The following is a 26334-nucleotide window of genomic DNA, read 5'->3' on the forward strand; positions in this document are numbered from 1 at the left end:
TATAAATAGCATAAAACATTTTAAATAGTATTTGGAATACTATGAATAACTTCTAAACAAAAGTTATTAGACAGTAAATCTATTGGTTTGTCTCAGACTTCCCCATTTTGTTACTATTACATATATACATTTATAAATTCACACATCAAAACATATTCCCCTCTGATCTTCTCTCAAAGATGATTTCTCAATTTTTAATAGCATGACCATAATATGTCACCAGGAATCTTTAGATCTTGAAAGGACTGAGATGCTGACATTCTTTTCAAACACTTCCGAATCCTGTCAACAAAGAAACGGTTTGGGGATCGCCACAGATAGCAGCAATCCAGCCCTGGTATTAAAAGTTTACTGGTTCTCTCCATTGCTGGTGAAACAGAAATGTGTAGCCTGTATCCAAAGTGGCACAGGAATTGAGAACAGCATGTAAAATATCCCTTCCCTAGGGCCTAGATCTCGACAAGACTTTCACTCTACATCTTCTCACCATATGCCCAGCTAAATCAGGCAAGGCTTTACAGATTCTGACCTCACACAGCACTGTCCCTGTTCTCTCTTTCACTGAGACAGACCGCCAGTTTAAAGCCATTAGCGGCAGGTAGCATAGGTAGGAGAAGGTTGTGCCTCCCCAAAGAACCTGGTATGGCCCTGCCCACACTCTGCCCGGAAGGCCCCCCTCTTGCTTGCCCTAATCCCATTCCCCCTTAGCCCCAGCACAGGCAGGCCATCTTTAGGGAAGCATGCTGGGGCTGGGGCCAGGGTTAGGGAGGCCACGGCTGACCTGAAGCCAGGACTTGGTGGCAGGGACCTCCCAGCACTGTGGGAGGGGGGGCTACTGGTGCTGCCCACCCTGTGCTTGAGGATGCTGGGGGTGGGGGCCATGCGCCGCCCAACTAGCACATGCCACTGGCCCAACCGGTGCTCGGGGGCTGTGGGGGGCTATGCACTGCTGGTCTGGTGCTCTGCGGCCAGGGTGGGGGGGCTGCACGCTGCCCATCTGGCGCTGTGTGTCACCCTCCTGGTGCGCTGGGAGGGAGGGGCTAGTGGCTGCGGAGAGGGGGACTCAGGGCTTTGGCGGGGCGTCGGTAACCTCTAGGGCAGCGGTTCTCAGCCTGTGGCCCAATCAGCACACAGCGATGGCCCATGTGACATCCTTAGGGCCATAGAGGTATCATCTATATTGTGTGGATGCAGCCCACATAACACAGAGCGCTGCATATGTGGCCCACAATGGTAAACCAGTTGAGAACCACTGCTCTAGAGGGTAGCAAATGCTCCCCTCCCAGCTCTCCCTCTAGGTCCAGGAAACACATCACTGTGAACCAAACATTATCCTAACGAGAGATCCAGCAGACACAGCTTTTAGTCCGACGGCTATCGCCCATGGCATCCATGAGAGGGCTGTCTTTAATGCCTATATTTAGAACCTTCCTCCTCCTGCGCTCCGACTGGCTCAGCTCTCAGATGGTGATTGGATGTGAACTGCCGGGCAAATTGCCCACAGTGAAGACTCACTATACAATTTCAACGAGTGTTACGAGCGCAACTTCCACACCCTCTTTCTGGATGCTTTGGGTCCTTCTAGCTGAATTGCTCTGCCCTGCTCTCTGCCCACATACACAGACACAGAGTCGGGGATGGACATAGCCTCCTGACTGAGTGGGTGCGTGCTCCTAAACTCTGTAACTGCAGTATGAAACAAACCAAACGATACAAACAAAGAGAGCAGATACAAAAAGAGTGCCAGCTGATCCAGTGAGGGCTCAGGCCTGACCTCAGGGCAGCGCCTGCTCCACTCTGCGCGGCCACCCCAGGGTCAGTCCTGGTTACTCATGGCAATGAGAAAGAACCTGTCCAGATGCAGTCGGGGAGGCAGTTCTGCTCAGAATCTGAACCTGCCTGCTAGAGCAGGGAGAGGCCCAGCCATGAGCTGACTCCCTACCCCAGTGTCCCTCCTGCTTGGAGACCAGGAGACATGGGGCATCACCCTGCAGTGTGTGCTTTCTAGAAGATTTTACCCTGAGGGTCTCCACAGCAGTGTGCAACTCTGACATCATCACACAGTGATGTGGCCAGTAAGAGCACCACCATGATGTGGAGCCCAGGCTATGGAGCACACATGGTTTCTTGTGCAAAGGAGTGAACACAGCCCCTCCCCAGTGTGTTTTTGCATCATTGGTTTCACCATGTCTGTGAGTGCAGCTGAATCCATAAACCCCTACAAAAGCTGCCCCTGCACAGAATACTTAAAACTAAAAATCTGTGTCCCCTCCCCTTTGCTTCTCCCCTTTCCTTTGGGAGCAAGGGAATCAAATGCTGCAATATAAAGGATATAAGTTATATGTGCATGAAAGGTATTGCCCTCCTCCTCAGGGTTACTCCTGAGTGTTACTGCATGGCACTTTTCCACCCCGAGAGCTATATATCTGGTCTGTGCTAGGGGAGGGAGCACTGACTAGGTGGGCAACACTTTATCTGAGTCTGTTCTCTTTTTGGTGGAGTTTCCTGAGAATAGTACAGCCTGTTATTGGAACTTCCAGGAAAATGGAGGGAATTTTATATCCTAGGATCCAGCCTTTTGCAAGAGGAACTAAATTATCAGACCCATGTTCAATTTGTGAAGGATAGTTATGATTTATTTTTCTTTCCTCAAACTTCTTTCCCCATCCATATAGCGAAATGATAACACTGTTTACAGAGGTCAGGTCCAAAAAGTCTGAAGCTGAATTGGATCAGTTAGGAGCTGAGTCACTCTTGAGTATGAATGTCATACTTTTAGTTAGAATTTTAAAAAAAGCTATGAAAATAGAAACTAGTTTTAAGCAAAATACATAAATATAAAGACTAGTGTCTTACAGAAAAAAAAAAAAGTCTGATCTTGGAGATATGGCAGGTTCTAGTCACCTTTCACTGGACATCTCCGTTTTGAAAAGGCCATGGTAAGAAGAAGTGTGTTAACTGAACCTGTCTTTAAGAGACAGTTCAGCTACTGTGGGTTAAACATGCTTTACCTGGTCAGCATGGGCTAGGTCATGTGAAAACCATTTTAGAAAACCATTTTTAAACCAAAGATCAATTTCTCCTCTTATCGCATTGTGGTGCAACAACAATGTTGAGGAGTTGGACCAGTGTAACTAAGAAGAGAATCTAGGTCTAAATTTTTAGTCCAGAAAACATGCCAAGTGAGACAGGGCCCTTTGTGGTACTCCCATTATCTAAACAGCACAAGTAGCTAATCCAACCCAGACATATGCTGTTAATTTAACTGATTGTGGGTGGTTTATCAAAGTACATAAATGTAGATATTACTATACTTGTCTCATTCTCATTACCCTTGTCTAATGCCATCTTTATGTAATTTTCTCCCCCTATAAGTCATGTCTTGCCTAATCTGTGGCCTGATTCAACTTCCATTGACTTCAATAGGAGTTAGATGAAGTCCCAAGGCTGTAAGATGTTTGGGGCAAGGGCTATCATTTTATCTGTCAGTAAAAGTACCATACACACCACTGCCATATAAATTAATTTGCTCATTAAATAAATTAATGAAATAGCTATAAAGGAATATATGTCATAGTTTGTAACTATATAGATGTACTCAAATGCATTCTTAGTGTAACACCATCGAAGTCAACAAAGTAATACCATAGTGTACTTGGTTCCTTGTTACACATGTGAGTACAGCATTACTGTACAAGTATACAGACGAATTTGGTACTTTGGTCTACAAATTGTTACCTATAGAGTATTTGGCTAAGTGGTTAGTATTTTATCAAAAATTGCACAAACCCATCTTACCTCCTCCCCCGCCCCCCACAACACACACCTTTTTTTTTTTTTTTTGGATTGCAGGCTGAAGTATATTATTTCCCACATTTGCTCTCAGGCTGAGCTATTGATAGCAGGAAATGAAGTCTGTGGTTTACAGCCAAGGGTGATGAACCAAAAGGATGAATACTTGGCTCTAGTCCTGTCTGAGACAGTCAGAGCGTGACCTCAGTCAAGGCATTTGACCTTCTTGTGCCTTAGTCAGATCAATGGTAAACTTGACGAAGAAGCAAGACCTTGCTGAAAAGCACATGTGTCTGAGCTCAGATTGTATAAGTAAATACATTTTTAAAAATGCAAGCTGAATGACACAAGTCATTCCTTTTCAGAGTTTTCACCTCCTAGAAAACATGCAGCTGCTCACAAAACGTTAACTCTCAAGCACTGGTATAACAAAACATCAGGGCTGCACTGTTTAACACCAACACAAAGTTTATAGTCTGTATTCTAACACTTTTTCCTTCATTCAGAGACTGTAAAAAGCAAAGAGTAATATTGTGGGCACATACACTATGGCTGCTCTAATTTTTTTTAATTTTTTTTTAATATAAAAGCAAAAGTGCTACAACTTATTATTCTTTTCCAATGGACCTTAAATAAATTTTCTGTCTACATTTATATAACTCTATAAATTAAGGCATAAAGTCTTGACTGTCATCCTGAAACAGTCATCTTAGATGTAAGCAAGATGAGCACTTTGACCAAAGTCCAAACAAGTCAGTGGGCAGAGCTAGGAATAGAACCCATGAGAACATCCAGTCAGTCCCCTTCTCTGATCACTAGATCATAACAGCATGTCTGACTGACCATGCACATATTACATGTTATTACTGTGAAAATTTCTTACAATTTCAAATATGTATATTAAGAACGTTTTGTTCAATTAACTATTCTGATGAGGTGCTCTAATCTACTGCAATAAGGACATCCTCACAGTGAACAGATTAACTGGTATAACCAATATAACATATGATGTTGTTTAGGTAGGTGGAAGACCTATAGTAATTCTCACTGTAGTTAAATAGCACCAAGAATGATTCTTGGAGCATTACTCATTTAAGTAGACCTTACTTGCGCACTCCCCTTGAAATCAGCATGCATTAGAACTGCAGGCTTGCATCAGTAATATTAAGTTCCATTACAAGATTTGATTGCTTGAGCTGAGAACTGCAGAGACTCAAATTCCGATCCTGTAAACACTTACCAGGTGACACAGGCTTTTTCATGTGAGTAGTCCCCTTGACTTCAAAGTCTGAGTCAGACTACTCACAGGAATTCTTGCAGGATCAAGTCCTCAGCCCTTGAAGGGGGAAAAACAGCATGACGTTTTCTCCTTTAGTTTCAATCCACATCTCTGAGCCTTCAAGGAAAACTCTTCCTATCTAATTTGTACAGCAAATGACAACTGAAAAGAGTTCAGTGGAGGTCGACTGCCACTCATTTAATTTCTCATGTTAGGAGGCTAAGAAGGAATTCATCAGTTTTACCCAGTAATTACAGCTTGAGATTTTGAAAGAGAGGGCAAATAAAGTCATCCTTGCAGTTCTATTTTCTATTTACTGCACTTTATAAATAAATATCCCTTGGAGGAAAAAGTTCTACAGTACTGACTCCAAACTTGGTCTAAATATGCTATAGGGACCGATCCCAATTTGGTGGGGATGGACTGGATGACCTAACAGGTCTTTTCCATCAGACTTCTATTATTCTGTGAACTTTATAAGCTATAATGGCATAACTACAGGGTTTGAGGCTCATGTAAGCATCATTTCAATGTAAAGTTCCAAGCTTGTACCCCTATTCAGATCAAACACATATTGAGAGTTTTGCCTGATGAAGAGCTACAAAATTGGGCCAAAATAACTAAATTATTTCCACAATGTCTACATTTGTTTTCTTTAGATCTTATGAAAAAGCAACTGAACTAAAATCATCTGTGAATGTTGCCTCTCCTTACTTCTAAATCAACTAAAGTTTAGTGTTTTTGGTAACAAAATAAACACTGACATTCCTTTTTAAATTAATATTTGATTTTAATATGCATAAAATATCAGTTAATACAATAATAAAACATTGGAATGAGCTCACTAAAGATATATAATATTAAGTGAAACAAAATATTGTACAACTTTGTGATTTAATGATGTAACACACACTTCAAAATTTTATCCAGAGATGAAAGGGGGTAGGGAATAATGTACATAACATACCAAAAATGATGAATTGTAGTAAATAAATTACTCTTATGCTTCCAATAATTTTAAACATCTAATCATGTAGTCTCATTCTCTCCTGCCATGCTTGAAGAGATCTGAAACGTTGTTTTTTATTATTGTGTTATAAAGAAGGATTTAATTTCTAGTTTGTTAGTTTATTTTGGAGAAGAAATTGCTTTGGTTGTTACAAGCAACTGGAAGCAGTTTGATCACAGCAGCTGAAAGGCTGAATTTTAAACTGGGGAAACACAAGTTAGCATTACCATCCAAAATCAGTGAAATAGTGACTCCTAGTGGCGATAAGGGGAAAGTGCACCTTGAAAACTAATAAGGAGGTTCATGACAGAGGGGAAATCCTGCTGAGAAAATGAGAAGCATAGCAATGCATGATCACAAAATAATTTTCCTTTTTTCAAAAAGAAATAAGTCTGAAAATGCTTCTTTCTAAAGCTGTGCAAAATATTCAACTCAAATATACAATGGACCTAAAATCAACCTGGGTTTGAGTTCAATCTACATTTGCAAACCAGCACTGCCTTGTTAGAACTTTTTGTGTGCATGACTGTGAACTGTCCACAGAAGTTTTCCGCAGACTTTTTATTATCCTATCTGGGTATCTGTAAGCACTTTGATGCTATTCATCATGATCTATTTCAAGTTGGTGCCAGGGTATTTGAGAAAGGTCACGTAGTATTTCTCCTTTGGTCTCTGCTTGTCTGAGCTTCTTCCAATTTAACAGGAGGATCCTCTCACCGGAGGCCATTTTCAATTGGTTTTTCCGTGAGAGAGGTTGAATTTCAGCGAATTCTCTGATTTAGTTGGAGAACTCAGGAAAAAAATGCATTTTCCTCCTAGCTTTTTTTGTATGTCTGACTCCAGACATACTAATATGTGGTAACTTTCTTTCATTTCCTGAGTTTCTCACACCCATCTGATTATTATTCTATAGTCTGACTCTCACATCATGTTGTATGTCATCATCAGAAACTTCCCTGCACCGAAATGAGAGCCAGAAACAATGAGAGCAATAAACGATGCGAAGCAACAGGGGATTCTTCCCAAACAGGCAATATTATCATGGGACTGTAGTTGAATGTGGGAGAGGTTGAGTAGGTGCAGGCACCATTTAGCTTCCTTAGTACTGACCACCTCCTCATCAGGCAGATCTCCCTTCAAACTCGGAGAGTTGCTGCCCAAAACGTGCTTGTGACATCTGCTACTGATTTGAGAGAGGGGTAATACAATAACAAATCACCTCATAAAAGAGCTGATATGGAGTCCATGAGTGAGGCAGATAGGAGGAGCACGGGCTACCAACATTGATGAACAGGGATGAAAGAACTGCAGTGCCCAGGAGACACTCAATTTACCATACGGCAACTACAAAAGGAGGATCCTTACAGATTTATTTTCCCATACAGCAACATGGCTGAGAAGGGGTCTTGACAGGGCCTGAGACATCCCCAATACCAGGACCACATGCCATACTAGGGGTGGGTGACTTGAGAGACCTGAGTTTTTATCCTTAGAGTACGGAGCTGATCAGAAAGCCAAAGATCAGAGGTGAGATGAGGGGACTCCCTGTGGAGCAGGGCTAAGCAAAGGGTTGCCTAGGACAACAGTGTAACACCCACTTCCTGTATTTGCTTCTCCATAGGGAGTTCAGGGTTTAGCAGCGGTCCTGAAACCCTCCAGGTGTAATCTTCATGAATGGGGATTTATACTGAATGTGGGCATTATCCACTTAAGTAGAAAGCTCCTTCCAGGAGAGACTACAGAATGAGATAAGAGCATGTTCTAAGTCAGTTGACCCCAGCTTGATTTGGAGTGAGTGGAATAATCCTGACCTAATACAATCACCTGACCTTCAAACATCAGGGTCTCTATGTAGATTATGTCTACTGTTGACAAAGTCTGGAGGCTTGAAGTCTTCTGTAACCCAGGATCAAGTGTCTCGATACCTCTCACAAGTAAGGGCGTGAAGTTCTGGTTGGGGAATGAAACAATAACCAATGGAGTCAGTGGATACTGACCCCTATTATACATTACCTTACATTACCCCCGAGGTCATGTGATTGAGCCAGGACATACAGTCAGTTTCTCTTACCAGCACTTCTCATGCTACTCTGTATGACAGGGCCCAACTCTTTTAAACACAGTTAATATTGTCAACCAGAGCATTACCTGGTGAGATATTGAGCAGTGTCTTTGGTAACACAGTGGTTCAAGGAGTGGGCTATTAATCCTGAGGCAATCCTAGAAATGGCTGCAGCTGGATCCCATGCTACAGCACTATGAAGAAGGTTTTTACTGAGCTAGTGCAGGCTGTGAGAGTGATTCTCCAACAGAGAAGACAGTGCCTCCAGATTCCTATATGAACTGCAAGGACCTGTTGAATAATGATAATTGCTCCAAAGTGGTTTTAAAGACTGGAAGAACAAACAGTAGATTGGTGCTAGGAGGAAGCCAGACCTTGCAGCCGATCACTCCAATGACTGAATTTCTCAAGAGAATGATGGACTCTCTAGATAAAGAAGAAAAGACTCCTGCTAATGAAGGCTGTGCTAAACTCACCAGACTTTCAGATACCACCTTCTGTTTGTGCTACATTCTCATAGTTGCTCTCGCAATGGTTCTGGAAAAAGTGCTAAAAAAGGTATGGCACCACATCATGTAGCTGCTCCCTACACTAATTAATGTTAGTTGTGTGAGTTTTTTTAACATTATCTGTGTTCAAAGGAAAATCTATACACCCCTATAAACATATTACATTTTATGATTTGTGCTGGCAGGGATTAGGGGAGTGCAGCACACTCTGACCACACTGCCAGCACTAGAAAATTCACTATGCTGGGAATGCCAGGAGTGGATGGCATAAAACTAGTTATGTGCCACATGGGGAGTCCCCTTTGCAGGAATAATTCCCATCAGCTGCTTTTTCAGAGCAGCATAAATATGACTTAGTGTAAGGTAGGATTTGACTCCATTATATCAATAGAGACCTGGTTTTAAACAGATGCAACTGCATTAAATTAAATGGATGAGCACTTGTTTACACCTGGTTTTGATTTAAAGCCTATGTCTGTATTTAGTTCTGTCCCATTTCCATATATTGATTTACCTAATAATGACCTTCAGAACACATTGGTACTTCTTTGGTCTCTCCAGTCATATAAGTTATATAGCGTAGATAGGTGGGAAAAGGTATCCATTTAATTTGGTTTTTGTGCTTTTCAGCAATTTGTCTATAGAATGGAGCTCTGTCCCATGTGAAACTAGGTCAGTGCTGGAATTTTTCAATGACCTAAAGTGTTTCTTTGGCATGCAGGACGCAGAGTGACTACAATCAATATGTACCACACTGAATAGTTGATAAATTGGAATGTGTTCAGAGAAGAGCCATGAGAATGATTAGAGGATTAGAAAACATGCCTTACAGAAATAGACCCAAAGAGCTCAATCTACTTAGCTTAACAAAGAGAACATTAAGGGGTGACTTGATCACAGTCTTTTAGTGTCTACATGGGAAACAAATATGTAATAACAGGCTCTTCAATCTAGCAAATTGAAGCTAGACAATTTCAGACTAGAAATAAGGCGTACATTTTTGACAGTGAGGATAATTAACCATAGGAACAATTTACTAAGGGTTGTGGTGGATTCTCCATTGCTGACTATTTTAAAATCAAGATTAGATGTTTTCTAAAAGATATGCTCTAGGCATTATTTGGGGGGAGCTCTATGGCCTGTATGGCACAGGAGGTCAGACAAGATGGCCTTGGAATCTATGAATTTCCACACTTCATTTCTCCATCTGCTTCTGTAAATAGACAGAATTCTCAGGAGGACTGCACTTCCCAAAATAGGCAAGAGCAAACACATTACTGAACTTTAAAACACAAGCACCTCTGACTCACCTGAAAGAACAGTTTCTCTAGCCCATAGTGGCGTTGTCCAGCTAGAGTAATAGGAAAATTCTGTGGGGAGACAGAAACATTGTGCTATTTCCTTTTGATCTGTCCAATCTCATATTTGACAGCATGTTGGAGGAAAAGTTCAATGACAATTTGTTTGTCTGACTATTCTGGGTGAAGGCTGAAACTATGCTGTACTCTGCTTTTATTCTTTGTCTCAGCAGTTATGCAGAAATCTTATAAAGCTTTCCTTTGGAATTCTATAGCACCTGATCATACAAAGCAGCTAAGGATGCTCCTGCTATCCTGCATCTACAATTCTGTGGGTCTCTTTGCACCCATCAACCTCATCTTGTGAAAATTTCATGACATTTAGAAAATCAGTCCCAAGTTAAGTTAGAAGTGCTGTCTCTGTTTGATCTCAATAGGCCAAATCCATCACTGGAGTGAGTATAGCTCCCATGGGCTTCAATGGTTCAATTCAAAGACTGAATTTGGCTCTATGTTTTAATTTTTTCTCACTTGAAAAACAACAGCAGCAACAAGAAGTGAAGATGTCATTTGTCTCTGCTGACTGGGATGTCTGAAATAAATCTGTGACTGCCCAGCAACATCAACATTGCACTAACTTAGCCCAAAGGTCCTGCAGCTCATACTGTGAGGTGAAATTGGAGCAAATGATCTCAATCATTTTCATTTGATTAACCCTTAATTTTATTACAATAATTGAATGACACTAACTAGATGTCATGTCCGTGCTGACATAACTGAATACCATCTACTGTACCTCAAACAGAACTTCTCATCTTCCCTCCAAAACACTCTCCTCTTCTTTCCTGCTCTATGACAACAGACAGCTCCACTCTTCCTTCCTGTTACACAGGGTCCCAACCTCAATGTCACATCATGGAGAATAAGTCCAACAATAGCTATTAGCCAAGACGGTCAGGGATGCAACCCCATACTCTAGATGTCCCTAAGCCTCTGACTGCCAGATGCTGGGACTGGATGACAGGGGATGGATTACTTCAGAATTACCCTGTTCTATTCCCTCTGAAGCATCTGATGTTGGCCACTGTCAGAAGACAGCATGCTGGGCTACATAGACCATTGGTCTGACCCAATATGGCCATTCTTATGTTCTTATATTGGCCTCAGTTCTCCTTCTCCCCTTACATCCAGGTTTGGTTGTTTCTTCCTGCATAACATCTCTAAATGTCATCCTTCCCACTACATAGACTGCTAAAACACAGGTCCATACCTTGATTGTCTCTCACTAAGCTACTACAGTTGCCTCTTCCTGGTACATTGGAAGGTTTGGCCTTCCCAAATCAGAGCGTATATAACAGTTAGGTATTATTATTAAATTCCTTAGCTGCAAGTCAAAAAGCATAGGGGCAGGATTCTGAGAGCACTGCATCACCTGGAGCTAATGACTGAGATGCTGGAGCTTTTACCACTTCTAACCACAGTGAACGCTTCTGTTTGCATCTCTCTCAGCTTTTGTGGTGGAACGTATAAACCCCTTCCAGTCTCTGCCCTTCAGTGTCTTCGCTCACTGTGGATGCTTCAGTGGAATGCAGCTGAAAAGACTTAATACTACAAGCAATAAAGTAGAAGAGTGTTCTGGAAGTTAGGAAAGTCAGCCTGCTACAGGTAGGAGACACACCTAGGGTATGTCTACATTGCAGCAGGGAGCAAGGCTCCCAGCCTGGTTGGACAGACTTGTGTTAGCAGGGCTCGAGCTAGTGTACTTAAAAATAGCTATGTGGATGTTGCAACTTTGGCGCAGACTCAGGCTAGCCACCTGAGCTCAGACCCAGGAGATCAGGTGGACTTGCGAGCCCAGGCTCTCAGGTCAGAGAGTAGGCTGTAATCCTGCCCTGTTGCCTACAGAGAAGGACCAGGAGCTCACGGTGTAGTCAGCTAAGCTGTTCTTAATCCCTGCAAGGATTCTTCGAAGCAAGGGCAATATCCAGCTGCCTCATTAGGGCAGCTTTGTGTTGCCAGAGCACAACATTCCAGCTGCAATAGGAGCCAAGACTCCAGCCAGCAGAACTCATTATGCGTATGGCTACAGAAGTAAATATGAGTTCTCAGGTTAGAAATGTGGTCAAGCTCAATTTACAGCTCATTAGCCAGCCAAAACTATAATACTTTTAATAATTTATGGATCAACAATGTTGAGTAATATAAACCAAATAGAAAAGGAGTACTTGTGGCACCTTAGAGACTAACCAATTTCTTTGAGCACAAGCTTTCGTGAGCTACAGCTCCGATGAAGTGAGCTGTAGCTCACAAAAGCTTATGCTCAAAGAAATTGGTTAGTCTCTAAGGTGCCACAAGTACTCCTTTTCTTTTTGCGAATACAGACTAACATGGCTGTTACTCTGAAATAAACCAAATAAACTTTAGTATCTAACCTTAATGGTCTCTGTCCCTGTTCCTTACTTTGGTGCCTTTTATCTATCTTAGATTTTCCCTGAAATGCTTTGTATGTGGGATTCCCAAACATTTCCCATAAAGATCCCCTTTCTGATTTTCCAAATACTTGTGACTCTACATGAGTCCATTATCTATTACAAGGTTGTGCAGGGAGGTGAATAGTGTAACTCTCTGAGCCAGCTGAGTCCATTGGACCAGAGGGGAGATCCATGAACTGCAAGACAGCAGTGTTTGTTTTATTTTTCTCTCCCCCTGCTCTGAATTGTAATTCAGCATTATTTTGTGTTTCTCTCTAAAAATTATGAGATTGGTGCTTTCTACTAACAAATTATGCACTACAAAAAGGAAGCATGACTGGGATTGTGGTTAAAGATTTGTAGCAGAGTAATAAGTTAGCTGTTGGGGACTACAGCATTCAAGCTCAATAGTCATCATTGTATTTGCATCACCTTGCTTTTCATTCAGTCTGAATGCCAGTGCTCCAACTATTGAACACCCATTATGTGACAATAGCATGTGGTCATCTAGAATGCAAGAGAAATATATTGTTTCATTAGGTGTTGGGTTTTTGTTTATTGGATATAATGAATGGAAAAATTTCCATTTTTAAAAGTCTAAACTTTAAACTCCATGTTTCTTCCTCAATTCAATGTCCTTGAGGGAAAAAGACCCCATAATTTAGGAAAAGCAGCTTTATGGATATTTATGATCTATGTATCTGGCCCTGGAACTATATGGTCTGGGTCTCCCTGCAATTCTTAGGGCGGCTCACTAAGGTTGCCACAGCAGTGCTTTCCCCCAGCATTAGGGATGTCTGTGGAATAACTCTATGATGCTTGGATTGCCTAAGGAACTGCAGCTATTTTCTGAGGAGGGCAAGCTTCATATGCTTCATAGACCTAGCCATATGACATTGATTTGAGGGTGGGGTGAGCCACATATCTCTTCAGCTCTGCTCCCTGCACCCTCATTAAACCCCAGTTCAATCCTCCAGAATTACCAGACCTAAACATGCAGAATCATGAGTTGCCCTCCCCCAAAAACTCATGAGTTGGACTTAAAAATCATGAGTTTAGAAACCAGCCCCACAGAAGGGTATTTTATATTTGCCCTCTGGTGTCTGGGCTGAGAGGATGTGCTTGGGTCACGGTTTTCAAGTTTTGCTCTGCAACTCTGTGGACAGGAAACTGTCTCAGTTTTCATTTTAACAAAAGTTCCTCTCCTATTCACAGGAGTCCAGGAGCTGGGGCATAAAAATACCTCACCCCAACTATCACCTGGGTAACACTGACCCTTCCCTCCTCAGCACCAGCTCCATGCCCCCTCTGGCTCAATTTCCCTCAGAGCCATCCCTCCCCTCCCCCAGGCCATCCCTATCCCCTCAGCACCACCTCCCTCAGGGCCAGCCCTAACCTCTCCCCGCAGCACCATCCCTATCCCCTCAGAGCCACTTCCCTCAGAGCCAGCCCTATCCTCCCCGCAGCACCATCCCTGTCCCCTCAGCTCCACCTCCCTCAGCACCAGCCCTAACCTCTCCCCCCAGCACCATCCCTATCCCCTCAGAGCCAGCCCTATCCTCCCCGCAGCACCATCCCTGTCCCCTCAGCTCCACCTCCCTCAGCACCAGCCCTAACCTCTCCCCCCAGCACCATCCCTATCCCCTCAGAGCCAGCCCTATCCTCCCCGCAGCACCATCCCTGTCCCCTCAGCCCCACCTCCCTCAGGGCCCGGGCCCTCCTCCCCCTCCTGCACCATCCCTCTCCCCTCAGCCCCACCTCCCTCAGCGCCCGTTCCCCCTCCCCCGGCCTCCTGCGCCCCCGCCCCACTCGCTGTGGCTGCCCCCCCGCCCTGCGAGGCAGGCTCCTCCCTGCCGGCGGAGGCCGGCGTTGGGCGCGGCGCCGCCTCCCTTCCCCTCCGGGCGCGGACGCTGAGGGGCCTGCCCGAGCGTCCCGCGCCTCCCCGCGGCCCGATGCAGCGCACGGAGAAGGTGCTGCAGCTGCGGGGCCTGCAGGGCCGCTCGGTGCGCGTCGTGCGGGAGCACTACCTGCGCCCCGACGTGCCCTGCCGCAGCGCCCTGTGCCAGGCCGCCTGCCCCCGCGGTGAGGGGGGCCGGGGGCGCCTGGCGTGGGCGGGAGTGTCGGGGGGCGGGCGGCAGGGGCTAGTGGAGGGAGGGTAAGAGCACAGGGACCGTGGTGCTGGGGGGATAGGCGGCCGGGAGGGGTGGTGGAGGCAGGGGAGGAGGAGTAAGGGGCATGGGGGGGGCTGTGTGGGGGCACAAGGACTAGGGTGTTTGAGGGGTCTGGGAGGCGGAGGGGGGCGCCAGGGACTAGTGGCACCAGGAGTAGAGGGCATGAGAGGCTGGGGGCACAAGCACTGTGGTGCTGGGGGCATAGGAGGGCAGCAGGCCTGGGGGAGAATGGTGGAGGGTGGCTTTCAGGGGCTAGGCTACTGGAGGCTGCTGGCCCCAGGTTTAAGGATCCCCAGAAGGAGGGTACAGAGGGGGGTCACTGAGGAAGCTAGTGGAAACGGGTCGCAGGCACCAGGTGTAGAGGGTAAAAGAGGGAATGCAGCCGGTGTAGGGTGCAGAAGGGGAGACACACTGGTCTCGTGCAGGGGTAGGCAACCTATGGCACACGAGCTGAGTTTCGGTGGCACTCACACTGCCCGGGTCCTGGCCACCGGTCCGGGGAGCTCTGCATTTTAATTTAATTTTAAATGAAGCTTCTTAAACATTTTAAAAACCTTATTTACTTTACATACAACAATAGTTTAGTTACATATTAAAGGCTTACAGAAAGAGACCTTCCAAAAACGTTAAAATGTATTACTGGCACGCGAAACCTTAAATTAGAGTGAATAAATGAAGACTTGGCACACCACTTCTCAGAGGTTGCTGACCCCTGGTCTAGTGGTACTGTAGAACTTCAGAGCTATAGACACCTTGGGAATGGAGGTTTGTTCGTAATTCTGAAATGTTCATAACTGAGAACAAAATGTTATGGTTGTTCTTTCAACAGTTTACAGTTAAACAGTGTTTTAATACAGCTTTGAAACTTTACTATGCAGAAGAAAATGTGCCTTTTAACCATCTTAATTTAAATGAAACGAGCACAGAAACGGTTTCCTTATGTTGGAAAAAATGTCTTAAACTTTCCCTTTGTTATGCTGCACTTGCTTCTGTGTGTGTGTGTCTTCTGCTGCCTGATTGTGTGGCTCCGAGTGAGGTGTGTGCTTAACCGCTTATTTCATAACTCTGGTGTTCGTAACTCTGAGGTTCTACTGTAGTGGATGGGGTGGCACCATGTGTAAAAGACACTGGAGTCTGGGGTGCAGATAAAGGCACCAGGGACTGGTGGCAAGGCTTGGGGGTATGTTGATACTAGGTGCTGACAAAGGAGATGGGATAGAGGTTAGAAGACAGTAGGTGTAGGGTTCAGGGGTCACAGGCATGTAGAGGAGGGCTTGGAGGCACTAATAATGAATCTTAGTTTTCCCCAGCCAAAGCTTTGGGGGTGCTGTACCACAACAGATACAATAGTAGGAGGGGGAAAACTGAGTTCTCAGGTTATAAATATCATTGTTAATGAGACCAGTTGCATTGTATCAGTTCTTGGGGAACCTGAGAAAGTCAGTCGATTTGTCAGGATATACGCAATTTAAATATAGTCCACTGATGCTTGCTGTACATGCTGCAGTCCCATGTTAAAAATGGCATTAGGAACAAATGGATACACAGAGAAAAAAAATATAGCTGATCATAAGAAAACATTATTTGCTCTCCCAACAACCCAGGAATGCTAAATGAAATTAAAACAATCAGTGTTGAGGAACATTTTCCAATGTATTTCTGCCATGAAGGATTTCTCAGGAAGTTTTTTTAGAGAGTTAGGCCCAGCTAATGTGTATGGTCTTCCTTTAGGGTAAACGATAGTGATATTTTAGATCTGAAACCTTTCCTGTTACAGAATTCTCTTCTTTCCAAGCATGTACATTTGTGCAATATTTTATGTAGACATACAGGTAAAGAACTCTCTGGTAGTAAGTGGGTATTAACAAATCATGAAATCTGTGGAAGCAGTGGTATGGAAGTACCTCTCTCCCTCTTCTCCCCCCACATGCCCCTCCCCCCAAATAAATCATAAGAGTATTTGTTTCAGATACTTTTAACAAAAAATCTTTTCATGTAAAAAGTAGAGAAAATTGATCTGTTGTCTGCACTTTAAGTGATCTATTTTGTAGTGAAATTAGATTTTTGCTCACTTTAATTTTTTAATTGAATTTTCACCAGATTGTTCCATCGATGCAGATCCCTTATGACCCCAATCACAGATAATGTAGTTTGAGAAGGTTGTATTATATGTGATTATATTTTATTTTATTCATTAGAAAAAATATTGTATAAGAGTTAAGGATTACTACGTTTTTCTTTTGCACTTCAGGGAAGTTCTGTGGCCTGTGTTATGCAGGAGGTCAGACTAGATAACACCCTAGTCCCTGTTGGCCTTATAATCTAAGAATCTGTGAACTAGGATTTCCTGGCATGGGGACATTATTAATAAACCACAATTGAAAATGATGTTTAAACTTTTAAACTTTGAATTATATTTCAGATGGGAAATTGTTGTCAGATGATGTGACTCATTATGTTGTCCCTGACTGGAAGATTGTTCAAGATTACCTTGAGATTCTTGAGTTTCCAGAGCTGAAGGGTATTATCTTCATGCAAACAGCATGTCAAGCTGTCCAGCATCAAAGGGGTCGCAGGTATCTATGCCATAATAATATACTACTTCTTTAGACTTGTAAAATTTGTTGGAATTGAAATGGCAAAATGTAGAAGCATTTAAGCATGGAAACCTGAGCTCACCAAGACACTGGTTATTTCTAATGTTTAAAAATCCCACAAGAAACTTTATAATGTAATTTGGGGGGTGGGGGGAGAGAAATTGTGACTAGTTGGATATACAGAAGTGTCATTTTCTTTTCCTCTTTGACAGGATAAGAGCAATAGTACAACTTGCATAGTATTCAGCAATCAGATGCCTTCTTAGTAGAAGCTAAAGTCAGTATGATTGCAGTTTTTGCATTTTACATGCTAAAAATGCATAATTGTAAAGCAATATAATTGTATACATTTTATAAAAGTGTTGTACATGGCTTACATTTGTGTTTTGTACTGTGTATTTCTTTTGTGTTACTATAAAAATGTACATTAAATAGATCAAAGTGAAGATTTTTCTGGCTGATCTGTTTCTGAAATAGTTAAAAAATTACTTGACTCAGACATATTTTGTTGCTACTCTTATGCTCTTTCATCTTTAAAAGAAAATCTAAATGCTAAGTATTATATAATCAATTTCAATTTTTGGTCACTAAAATATATTTCTTGGACATGTAAAGGTTAATAGTGTACTGCAGAAACTATGCAAGTTAATCTGTGCTCTAAAGTCTGAGATACCCAAAAGTTAATCAAGATTGGTCTAGCTGAAGTTGGTCATAGGAATATTACCTGTGAATATTTCAAAGGTTAGATTTCAAGTATGCTTAATGGAAATATTTCTACTTCCTGAGCGGCTGTAAGCAAAAAAATGTATGTAAAATACTTCTGGTTATCCCATCATTTGCCTTTTTAGCCCTGGAACATTTCCCTGGCTATGCTTAAGTTTTCTTGTGAGTGGTATGCCACAGCATTTGGGGCATATACTAGCAATATTTTATGGCATGCTATTTGACCTTTTGTCTTGAAGTGTATGTCCTCTAAGAACATCTTAATCTTGTTCCATTTTTACATAAAAAGTGTTATGATCCCAATTTTACAAATGGGGAAACTGACGCATAGAGAGGCTTAGGCTTATCTGATGTCACGTAACGCTTTGGTGGTAGAGGCTGGGTAAAGCATTGGTGTCCTGATTCGCAACTCCCTTGCCTAACCTATAGCTTACTCTGAAAATACTGTATAGAAACAGCAAAGTATTTCTAAAAGTGTTTGGTGTATACATACTGTTTTAGTAACTGTTCATTTTGCTCTACAAAGGTCAAATTCTTTTCCCATTAAAGTCAGTGGCAAGACTTCCATCAACTATACTGGGATCAGGATTCAGCTTTATAGTGTTAAAACTAATTGTTGTAATTTTCCTTCATTTTTCCACTAAATCTTTAACTAGAGTTGAAACAGCATTATTAAAAAGGTGACACAGTGTACATTTGTCTTGCTCATATTCCAGACAGTACAACAAATTGCGAAATCTAGTGAAGGATGCCCGCCATGACTGTATTCTGTTTGCTAATGAATTCCAGCAGTATTGTTATCTGCCAAGAGAGAGGGGAGAATCAATGGAGAAATGGCAGACCAGGTATGTTTTAACTAATAATGGGGGTATTCAGTTTTGCACTGAACAAAAAAGGCATGACCATATAGACCGTTCATGTCTAGAAATGCTAGGGCATTGGATATGTAAGACCTAATGCGGTCAGACTACCTTGCCACATGGTAATATACAGCATTTGAAGTCCTAGGGTGTCCTTTTGTGATTAAGAATGCATTAAATTATTTTAAAATATATTTGCCTCTATTTTTATGTAATCATAAGTTTATAATAAGTAGATAAAAATAAACTGAACTGAGGTAAATTCAAAGGTGGGTTCTGAAGAGATCTGTAATTGTAGGAGGTAGAACACAGTTTTATTCGAATGTTCAGGCCGAGTAGTTGTAGGCCCTTTCTGAACAGCAGCATAGTACTGTGTCTATAATGGAAATAACTTTTAATATTCTTATCACAATAGTCTTCTGGAACACATTAAGCCAAACTTCCAAAACTTTGATGCATACTTTCATGAGGAAAATGTATGCAGCAACAGGCTTGACTTTCATGCTTGTATTTACATATTCAGCTTGCATTCTATTTGCATGGTCAACGCAGCATTTGCTCACACAGTTACTTGACTTGCACTTGCAGTTGTAATATATATGCATTTTGAATTTTTTAGGGGGTAAGGGGGACTGAGTCTTTTAAAAATAAATTGCTCCATTAATGTATGATACCTTACCTGAACCATAGACTCTCTCTGACTTCAGTGAAAGATGGATTGGGAGGAACTTGCTTACTTCTGTCTGAGGTACTTGAGGATTTAGGGTGTGCAAAACTGTTGTGGCTAAGATATGGTGTTCTTAAGCACTGTGCCTAAAACTGGTCACAGTCAGAAGAGCAGCTCTGGCTAGACTTTTTACACCTGCTTTGGAAATGAAGTATACTCCCACCAATGCCTGCTGCCAGACGTTATTGTAGGTGCCAGAATGTTAGAGACATGGCTACATTCCAACTTGTTGTACAACCTCGCACTCAAAGGTGCACTATGTCTTTGTTGCAGCTGGGTCCCATGTGGATGTGTTTTAGGGAAGGAATGACGCTACCTGTTCTATCTTTCTCTGATAGAGCACCCATAATTTTGACTAATATGTTGGCTATTTGCTAACCTGATTTCCAAATCTCTGAGTATGCATGTTAGAAATGTAATCACTGCTAAGTAGACCCTAGAAAATGTCTTTAACATAACAGATGTGATGTGATAGACATGTTAGTGTGAACTGTACTTTTCTAGGAGTATTTACAATGCAGCAGTATGGTATTATAATCACTGCTTGGGTCAGCTGCCGGTTGTTATGGTAACAGAAGATGAAGATGCTATCCGAGAATATGGAGGTGAAACGGAAGGAGTGTTTGTGATTTTATTCAAGGTAACGTGTTAAAAGAAGTAGAAGAAAGTTGCCTTTGTGCAAGATTAAAATAATGACAAATTAAGGACTATAACGTGTAATGTGTATGTTAAGCCATCTCAAAGATTGCAAGAAAAAATACTACACTACTAACTTTTAAGTTAGGAGGTATAAATGAAAGCAAGGATTTGGATACTAGGAATATATCAGAATAGATAGAGGTAGATAAAACAGAGGAGGTTTGGAAGAAAACAGCAGGTGCAGGCTGTTTCTTGCCCATGCTTAGATGCTTTGGGGGCCTTTTCATCTTTTTTGCAGTTTTCGTTACATTTTATGTTAGCGAATGATGTCTGCAGTGCAGGTACCGCGCAGGCAGCACAGCATAAGATTCATCTTCATTGTTCTGCCCATGAGCCTCAGCCTTGAGTAGTTGGGACTGTCTGTAGTAATGGGAAGGTAGTTCAGTCCGTCTCCATGATCCATTCAGTTACTGGCCTCTGTTTTGAGACTGTCAGCGTGTACGTGTGTGGGGGGAGGAGGACAGTTGATGCCAATTGTTATGTGGACACTGTTTTATTGGTAACCAAACTGAAACTTCACCAGTTCACTTATGTAAACCACGAAATATTTGCTAAGTGTACACCACTTCTGATTACTACCAACCTGGCTTGTATTCACTCTTGTGACTTGGTGATGAAAGGGGTGTTGTTAGGCTAACAATAACATTTAAACAAACTAACAAAAACCCCACTTCTTTTAAACAGCATCTTAGACTATAAAAAATGAAGTAACTTTAACTAAATCTAATTTACTTTAAATTAGGTCTGTCAATTAATCACAGTTAACTCACACGATTAACTCAAAAAAATTAATCGTGATTAATCACAGTTTTAATCGCACTGTTAAACAATAAAATACCAATTGAAACTTATTAAATAGTTTTGGATGTTTTTCTACATTTTGAAAGATATCGATTTCAATTACAACACAGAATACAAAGTGTACAGTGCTCACTTTATATTATTTTTTATTATAAATATTTGCATGTCTTCTGGAATGGTGGTTGAAGCATGAAAGGACATATGAATTTTCAGTGCATCTGGCATGTAAATATCTTGTGACGCAGGCTACAGCAGTGCTATGTGAACACCTGTTCTCACTTTCTGGTGACATTGTAAACAAGAAGCAGGTAGCATTATCTCCTGCAAATTGTAACCAACCTTGTTTGTCTGAGCAACTGGCTGAAGTAGTTACTGAGTGGACTTGTAGGCTCTAAAGTTTTACATTGTTTTATTTTTGAATGCAGTTTTTTTGTACATAATTCTACATCTGTAAGTTCAACTTTCATGATCAAGAGATTGCATTACAGTACTTCTATTAGGTGAATTGAAAAATACTATTTCTTTTGTTTTTACAGTGCAAATATTTGTAATAAAAATAAATATAAAGTGAGCACTGTACACTTTGTAGTCTGTTGTAATTGAAATCAATATATCTGAAAATGTAGAAAACATCCAAAAATATTTAAATAAATGGTATTCTATTATTGTTTAACAGCATGATTAATTGTGATTTTTAATTGCTTTATAGTCCTACTTTGAATTAGATCTTTCAAAAAGTTATTTAATTTTTATAGTTAAAATGTTATCTGAAACTAAGATAATGATACAAACCCCTTCTACAGTATTTCTGGTAGCAAAGTGATTTAGTGGGGTACTACACTGTTCTTCTCTAGAGATATGGATTAAAATGTGTGTTAGCTTACTGCTGGAATGGGTTTGTGGTATTTAGGATACTGACTACCAGCATCACAGAAGCATTGTAGAGTCTGCGTAGAATTCTGTTGTGAATAGAACAATAGCTCTCTATTTAAAATCTTTTGTGCTCTGTTTATAATGTGTATATACAGAATTACTTGGATAATTTTTGGCCTGACTTAAAAGCTGTCCATGAACTCTACGATTCTATACTTCAATCTCGGCGTGAACGAGAGTCTGAAAGCCAAGAAAACAATGGGAAGGAATACCCTGAACATCTTCCTATGGAAATATTGGAGGCTGGGATCAAATCTGGAAGATATATACAGGTAATCTATTATTTATAGAGCAGACAAAGAAAGATGAGGCCTGGGCCAAGGAATTTATAGTCTAACTCAGAAAACTGTGATATATGAAATAACATTAAATGCAGGAGGTTGGGAGAATGCATTGGTGAGGGAACATGTATTATAAGGCTTCAAAAAAAGCAGTGAGGTGAGGGGGTGGGCTAAAAAAAATGGAAAACTGTTCCCAGACTAAAAGTGACATAAAAGAAAACATACAGGTAACAGTGAGAGAAGGGATTGGAAGGAGTGTAATGAGCAAAGAGGGAGTATGAGGTAGATAACAAGTAAACTTTGAGAATCTTTTTGTTCCTGTCCCCTTCTTCTCAAACAAAATGAAAAAGTTGATCAGATGAGTCCTGTGGATTCCATAATTTTTTCTTCAATTTCTTGCTGTCATGGAAAAGGATTTGATGGGAGCCTGTTGGTGCTAATCTTCAGCTGGCCTTTAAAGATCATTGTTTTAGCACATGATTCACTCATCAGTTGGGAAAGTAGATACTGTGTTTAGAAGCAACACATCTGTTTTTTAAAAAATACAAATAAAATGTGAAGCTATAATACCTCTCACCTTTAGGTTGTCTGTTTGAATCCAGTTCAGGTCATTAGTAATCAGCATTCTTTACCAGCTGATGGCTGTTCATTGGCTTACATTCAGCTGTTAGTGGATACATGTCCATGTTATGAAAAATAAAAAAACACCAAAAGAGGCAGAAACCTGGTATCTTCATTGGCAACCTCAGCAGAAAGGCAAGAATAGAATACACAGACTTAATTTTTTGCCTCGTAGGTGGTAACTCTGAGTCAAGACAGGGCAGTGCCATGTGTGTTAGTTTTCACTGACTCTGCTTGTGGTCTGCCTAGTCTGTGGATAAAAATAGAGCTGTAGTAGTCTTCAGAGCTTACATCTGTGCTACATTAAATAAAAAATTTCTAGAAAGAATGCTTGGCTCTTTCAAGAATTCAGTATTTCAACTCTATTCTATGTAGTATGCGCCCCACAAGGAGAAACAGTCTTGTTCTAAATTTCCTATGTAAATGATTATGATGGATTTTTAAGAAGTGAGTACTTTTAATGTATATAAAGTTGGTCATTTTGAGGTGTGGAGATTTTTTTCCCCCCTGTAGTTGCATCTATTGGTTAGTGACTATTGCTTTATTTTAGGGTGTCCTGAATGTCAATAAGCACAGAGCACAAATGGAAGCTTTTGTTCGACTTCAAGGAGCCAGTGGTAAAGAAACAGGTGAAAATATTTCTGATAAAATGCTATATTTAAAGATTAGTTTGAGTGCGTTCCACGCCACCTTCTGGTGACTCCTTCTAGCTTACTCAGGAACAACGGTTCCAGGCTCTCTACAAGAAGCCATACAAACTCCTCAGTCAGAAGGACAGTTGGGAGAGAAAATACAAGAAATTGGGTTGCTCCGGTTTTCTTCATGTGCTGAGAAGGACTCTGAAAACTGCTCCACATGTATCCCCTTTAAACAATAATCTGTATTTCAGCCTTCCCTTCTCCCACACTATACAGTTTAATGGATTATGGCTCTGTCTGTCCTGCGTGGTTTGGAACAACCCTGACGCCCCATAGTTGGGCAAACACTTATGCATGTGTTTAGCTTTGGCTTCAGTGAGACTACTCACATGATTAAAGTTAAGCATGTGCACAAATGTTTGCAGGAAAAGGGCGTTGGTCATTGTGGGCTGATGACAATGTGATTGTTTTATCCAAGACTCCAAATACCAAACTTAGCTTTTTAAAAAACTAAGAGAAAGATTCCTCCTGGCAATGTAGCATTGGTACTTGCCCACAGTCTTTTTTGGGAGCAGTCCTATAAGAACTGCCAGATTACTGGAAACTATTGTTTCAACAAAAAATAGCCAGCGGAGGAGTGGTGTGAATTTTCAGGAATGTATAGTCTATTTTGTTATTATTTTAAACCTAGATCTCCAAAGTGATATACTTATTCATGGTACCAAAGCTCGGAACCGTGCAATCCATGGTGATGTAGTAGCTGTAGAGTTGTTACTCCGGCATGAATGGAAAGGAAGAACTGCTTCTCTTTGTGAGAATGATACTGAAGAAAAGGCACCAGGAGACACCTCCAGTGAACCTATGCCCACAGGTAAAGTAGACAACAGTGCAAAGTAGGTTGAAAGTATTTGCCTTCCTCAATTTATGGGACTGCCTTGTGCTTGTGGTTCCACAAACTGCCCCCTTTCCCAAATTTCCATGTTTAATCATGGAAAGAGATACCATACTAATAAACAAGATTGCACTTTTGTGTGTAATATATATATACACAATGATTTGATTTTATATATATATATATATATATATATACACACACACTCACACACACACAAACAAAAACATTGTTCAGGTTGCAAAGTCAAGCACTCTGAAGTTAGGAAATGGCAGAATTAAGGTGGTCTGTGCAGCCTTTAATCAGCCTCCTTGTACATATGCGTTATGATGCACGATCACATACTATTTTTTTCCACAGGACCCTCTTTCAGTGCACTGAATGGACAGTGCTCATTAAATAAACAGCTGTTCTATATTGTTTTCTCATTGTTCAATGTGTGGCTCTATGCCTTATTTACTGCATTCTATTCAAACAAACACCTGTTCTCACCTTCAGGTGACATTGTAAATAAGATGCAGGCAGCATTATCTCCCATAAATGTAAACAAGTTTGTCTTAGCGATTGGCTGAACAAGAAGTAGGACTGAGTGGACTTGTAGCCTCTAAAGTTTTACATTGTTTTGTTTTTGAGTGCAGTTATGTAACAAAAAAAACCCCTTACATTTGTAAGTTACACTTTCACGATAAAGAGATTGCGCTACAGTATTTGTATGAGGTGAATTGAAAAATACTATTTCTTTTATTTATATTGTTTACAATGCAAATATTTGTAATAAAAATAATAACAAAGTGAACACTGTACACTTTGTATTCTGTGTTGTAATAGAAATCAATATATTTGAAAATGTAGAAAAACATCCACAAATATTTAATACATTTCAATTGGTTTTCGATTGTTTAACAGTGTGATTAATCGTGATTAATTTTTTTGAGTTAATCGCATGAGTTAACTGCAATTAATCAACAGCCCTAGTCAAAACTGTTCATTAATTTTGGGTGTCCAATTTGAGACGCTCAGAACCTGATTTTTCAGAGAATTTATTATATAAAATTTAATATGTTCAAAGTACAGCTACCATTGACTGCAAACCAGGGTCTCCAGTCAGGTGCCCAGAAAATGAGGAACACACTATTAGTGACTATCTGTGAAAAACTTGGCTTAAGTGACTTCACTAGCACAATTTAGGCATTCTGTGGCAGAAACTTAGATAGAATCCAGTTCTCCAGGGCAGCGTTATTCCCTAGCCTTATTCTTGGAAGTGGTTGAACCATTTTGGGCTTAAATTTTCCAAAAATAATTAGCCTGAGGGAGGCAGCTGGCATGGAAAACTTCAGTAAAAATGGTTAGTTTAACAAATTTATAAGTAACTGAAAATAGATCGATCAATAGAAGATATTAATAATAAGGCAGTGCTGTTAGCCCCACCTATAATATTCCCACGGAGTTATAGTTGCTCAAATGCATTTATCAACAACACAATCGCTAAACATTAAGGTGATTGGCAGTTAAGATGAAATTGGTTTGAATGATAATATCTTGCATACTTTACTACCGAAACACACAGTCTCTCACTTCACAACATATTAACTCTCAAATCTGATAGAAACACTCATGGTGCACACTGCTCCCAATTCTGCATAATCACACTCAAACACAAAACACTGAGTGCAACCTCCTACTTTCCCATGTTCAACGTAACATTACCAGTAAAACTTTCAAAAACACCTAATAACAGGTTTCAGAGTAGCAGCTGTGTTAGTCTGTATTCGCAAAAAGAAAAGGAGGACTTGTGGCACCTTAGAGACTAACCAGTTTATTTGAGCATAAGCTTTCATGAGCTACAGCTCACTTCATCGGATGCATAAAGTGGAAAATACAGTGAGGAGATTTATATACACACAGACCATGAAAAAATGGGTGTTTATCATACACATTGCAAGGAGAGTGATCACTTAAGATGAGCTATTA

General features: G+C 41.1%; 1 protein-coding gene across 6 annotated transcripts in view; it reads left to right on the plus strand.

Annotated features, from left to right (window-relative positions):
• The first annotated feature begins 14292 nt into the window (after positions 1 to 14292).
• DIS3L (DIS3 like exosome 3'-5' exoribonuclease) overlaps positions 14293 to 26334 on the plus strand; it is a 29619-nt gene continuing 17577 nt past the window's right edge. Inside the window, exons 1-7 of one of the 6 annotated variants that reach the window (XM_048867391.2) lie at positions 14293 to 14390; positions 17014 to 17167; positions 18628 to 18756; positions 20003 to 20138; positions 22027 to 22203; positions 23384 to 23462; positions 24163 to 24342. In XM_048867391.2, coding sequence (XP_048723348.1) covers positions 17124 to 17167; positions 18628 to 18756; positions 20003 to 20138; positions 22027 to 22203; positions 23384 to 23462; positions 24163 to 24342 — 745 coding nt within the window. In that variant the 5' untranslated portion in view covers positions 14293 to 14390; positions 17014 to 17123. Of the gene's footprint in view, positions 14503 to 15223; positions 15357 to 17013; positions 17168 to 18627; positions 18757 to 20002; positions 20139 to 22026; positions 22204 to 23383; positions 23463 to 24162; positions 24343 to 26334 lie in introns of those variants that run through there. The other 5 variants (XM_048867392.2, XM_048867390.2, XM_075133233.1 and 2 more) reach the window with 5 other exon arrangements.

The sequence above is a fragment of the Caretta caretta genome, chromosome 10, assembly GCF_965140235.1.
Source record: "Caretta caretta isolate rCarCar2 chromosome 10, rCarCar1.hap1, whole genome shotgun sequence".
Lineage (NCBI taxonomy): Eukaryota > Metazoa > Chordata > Testudines > Cheloniidae > Caretta > Caretta caretta.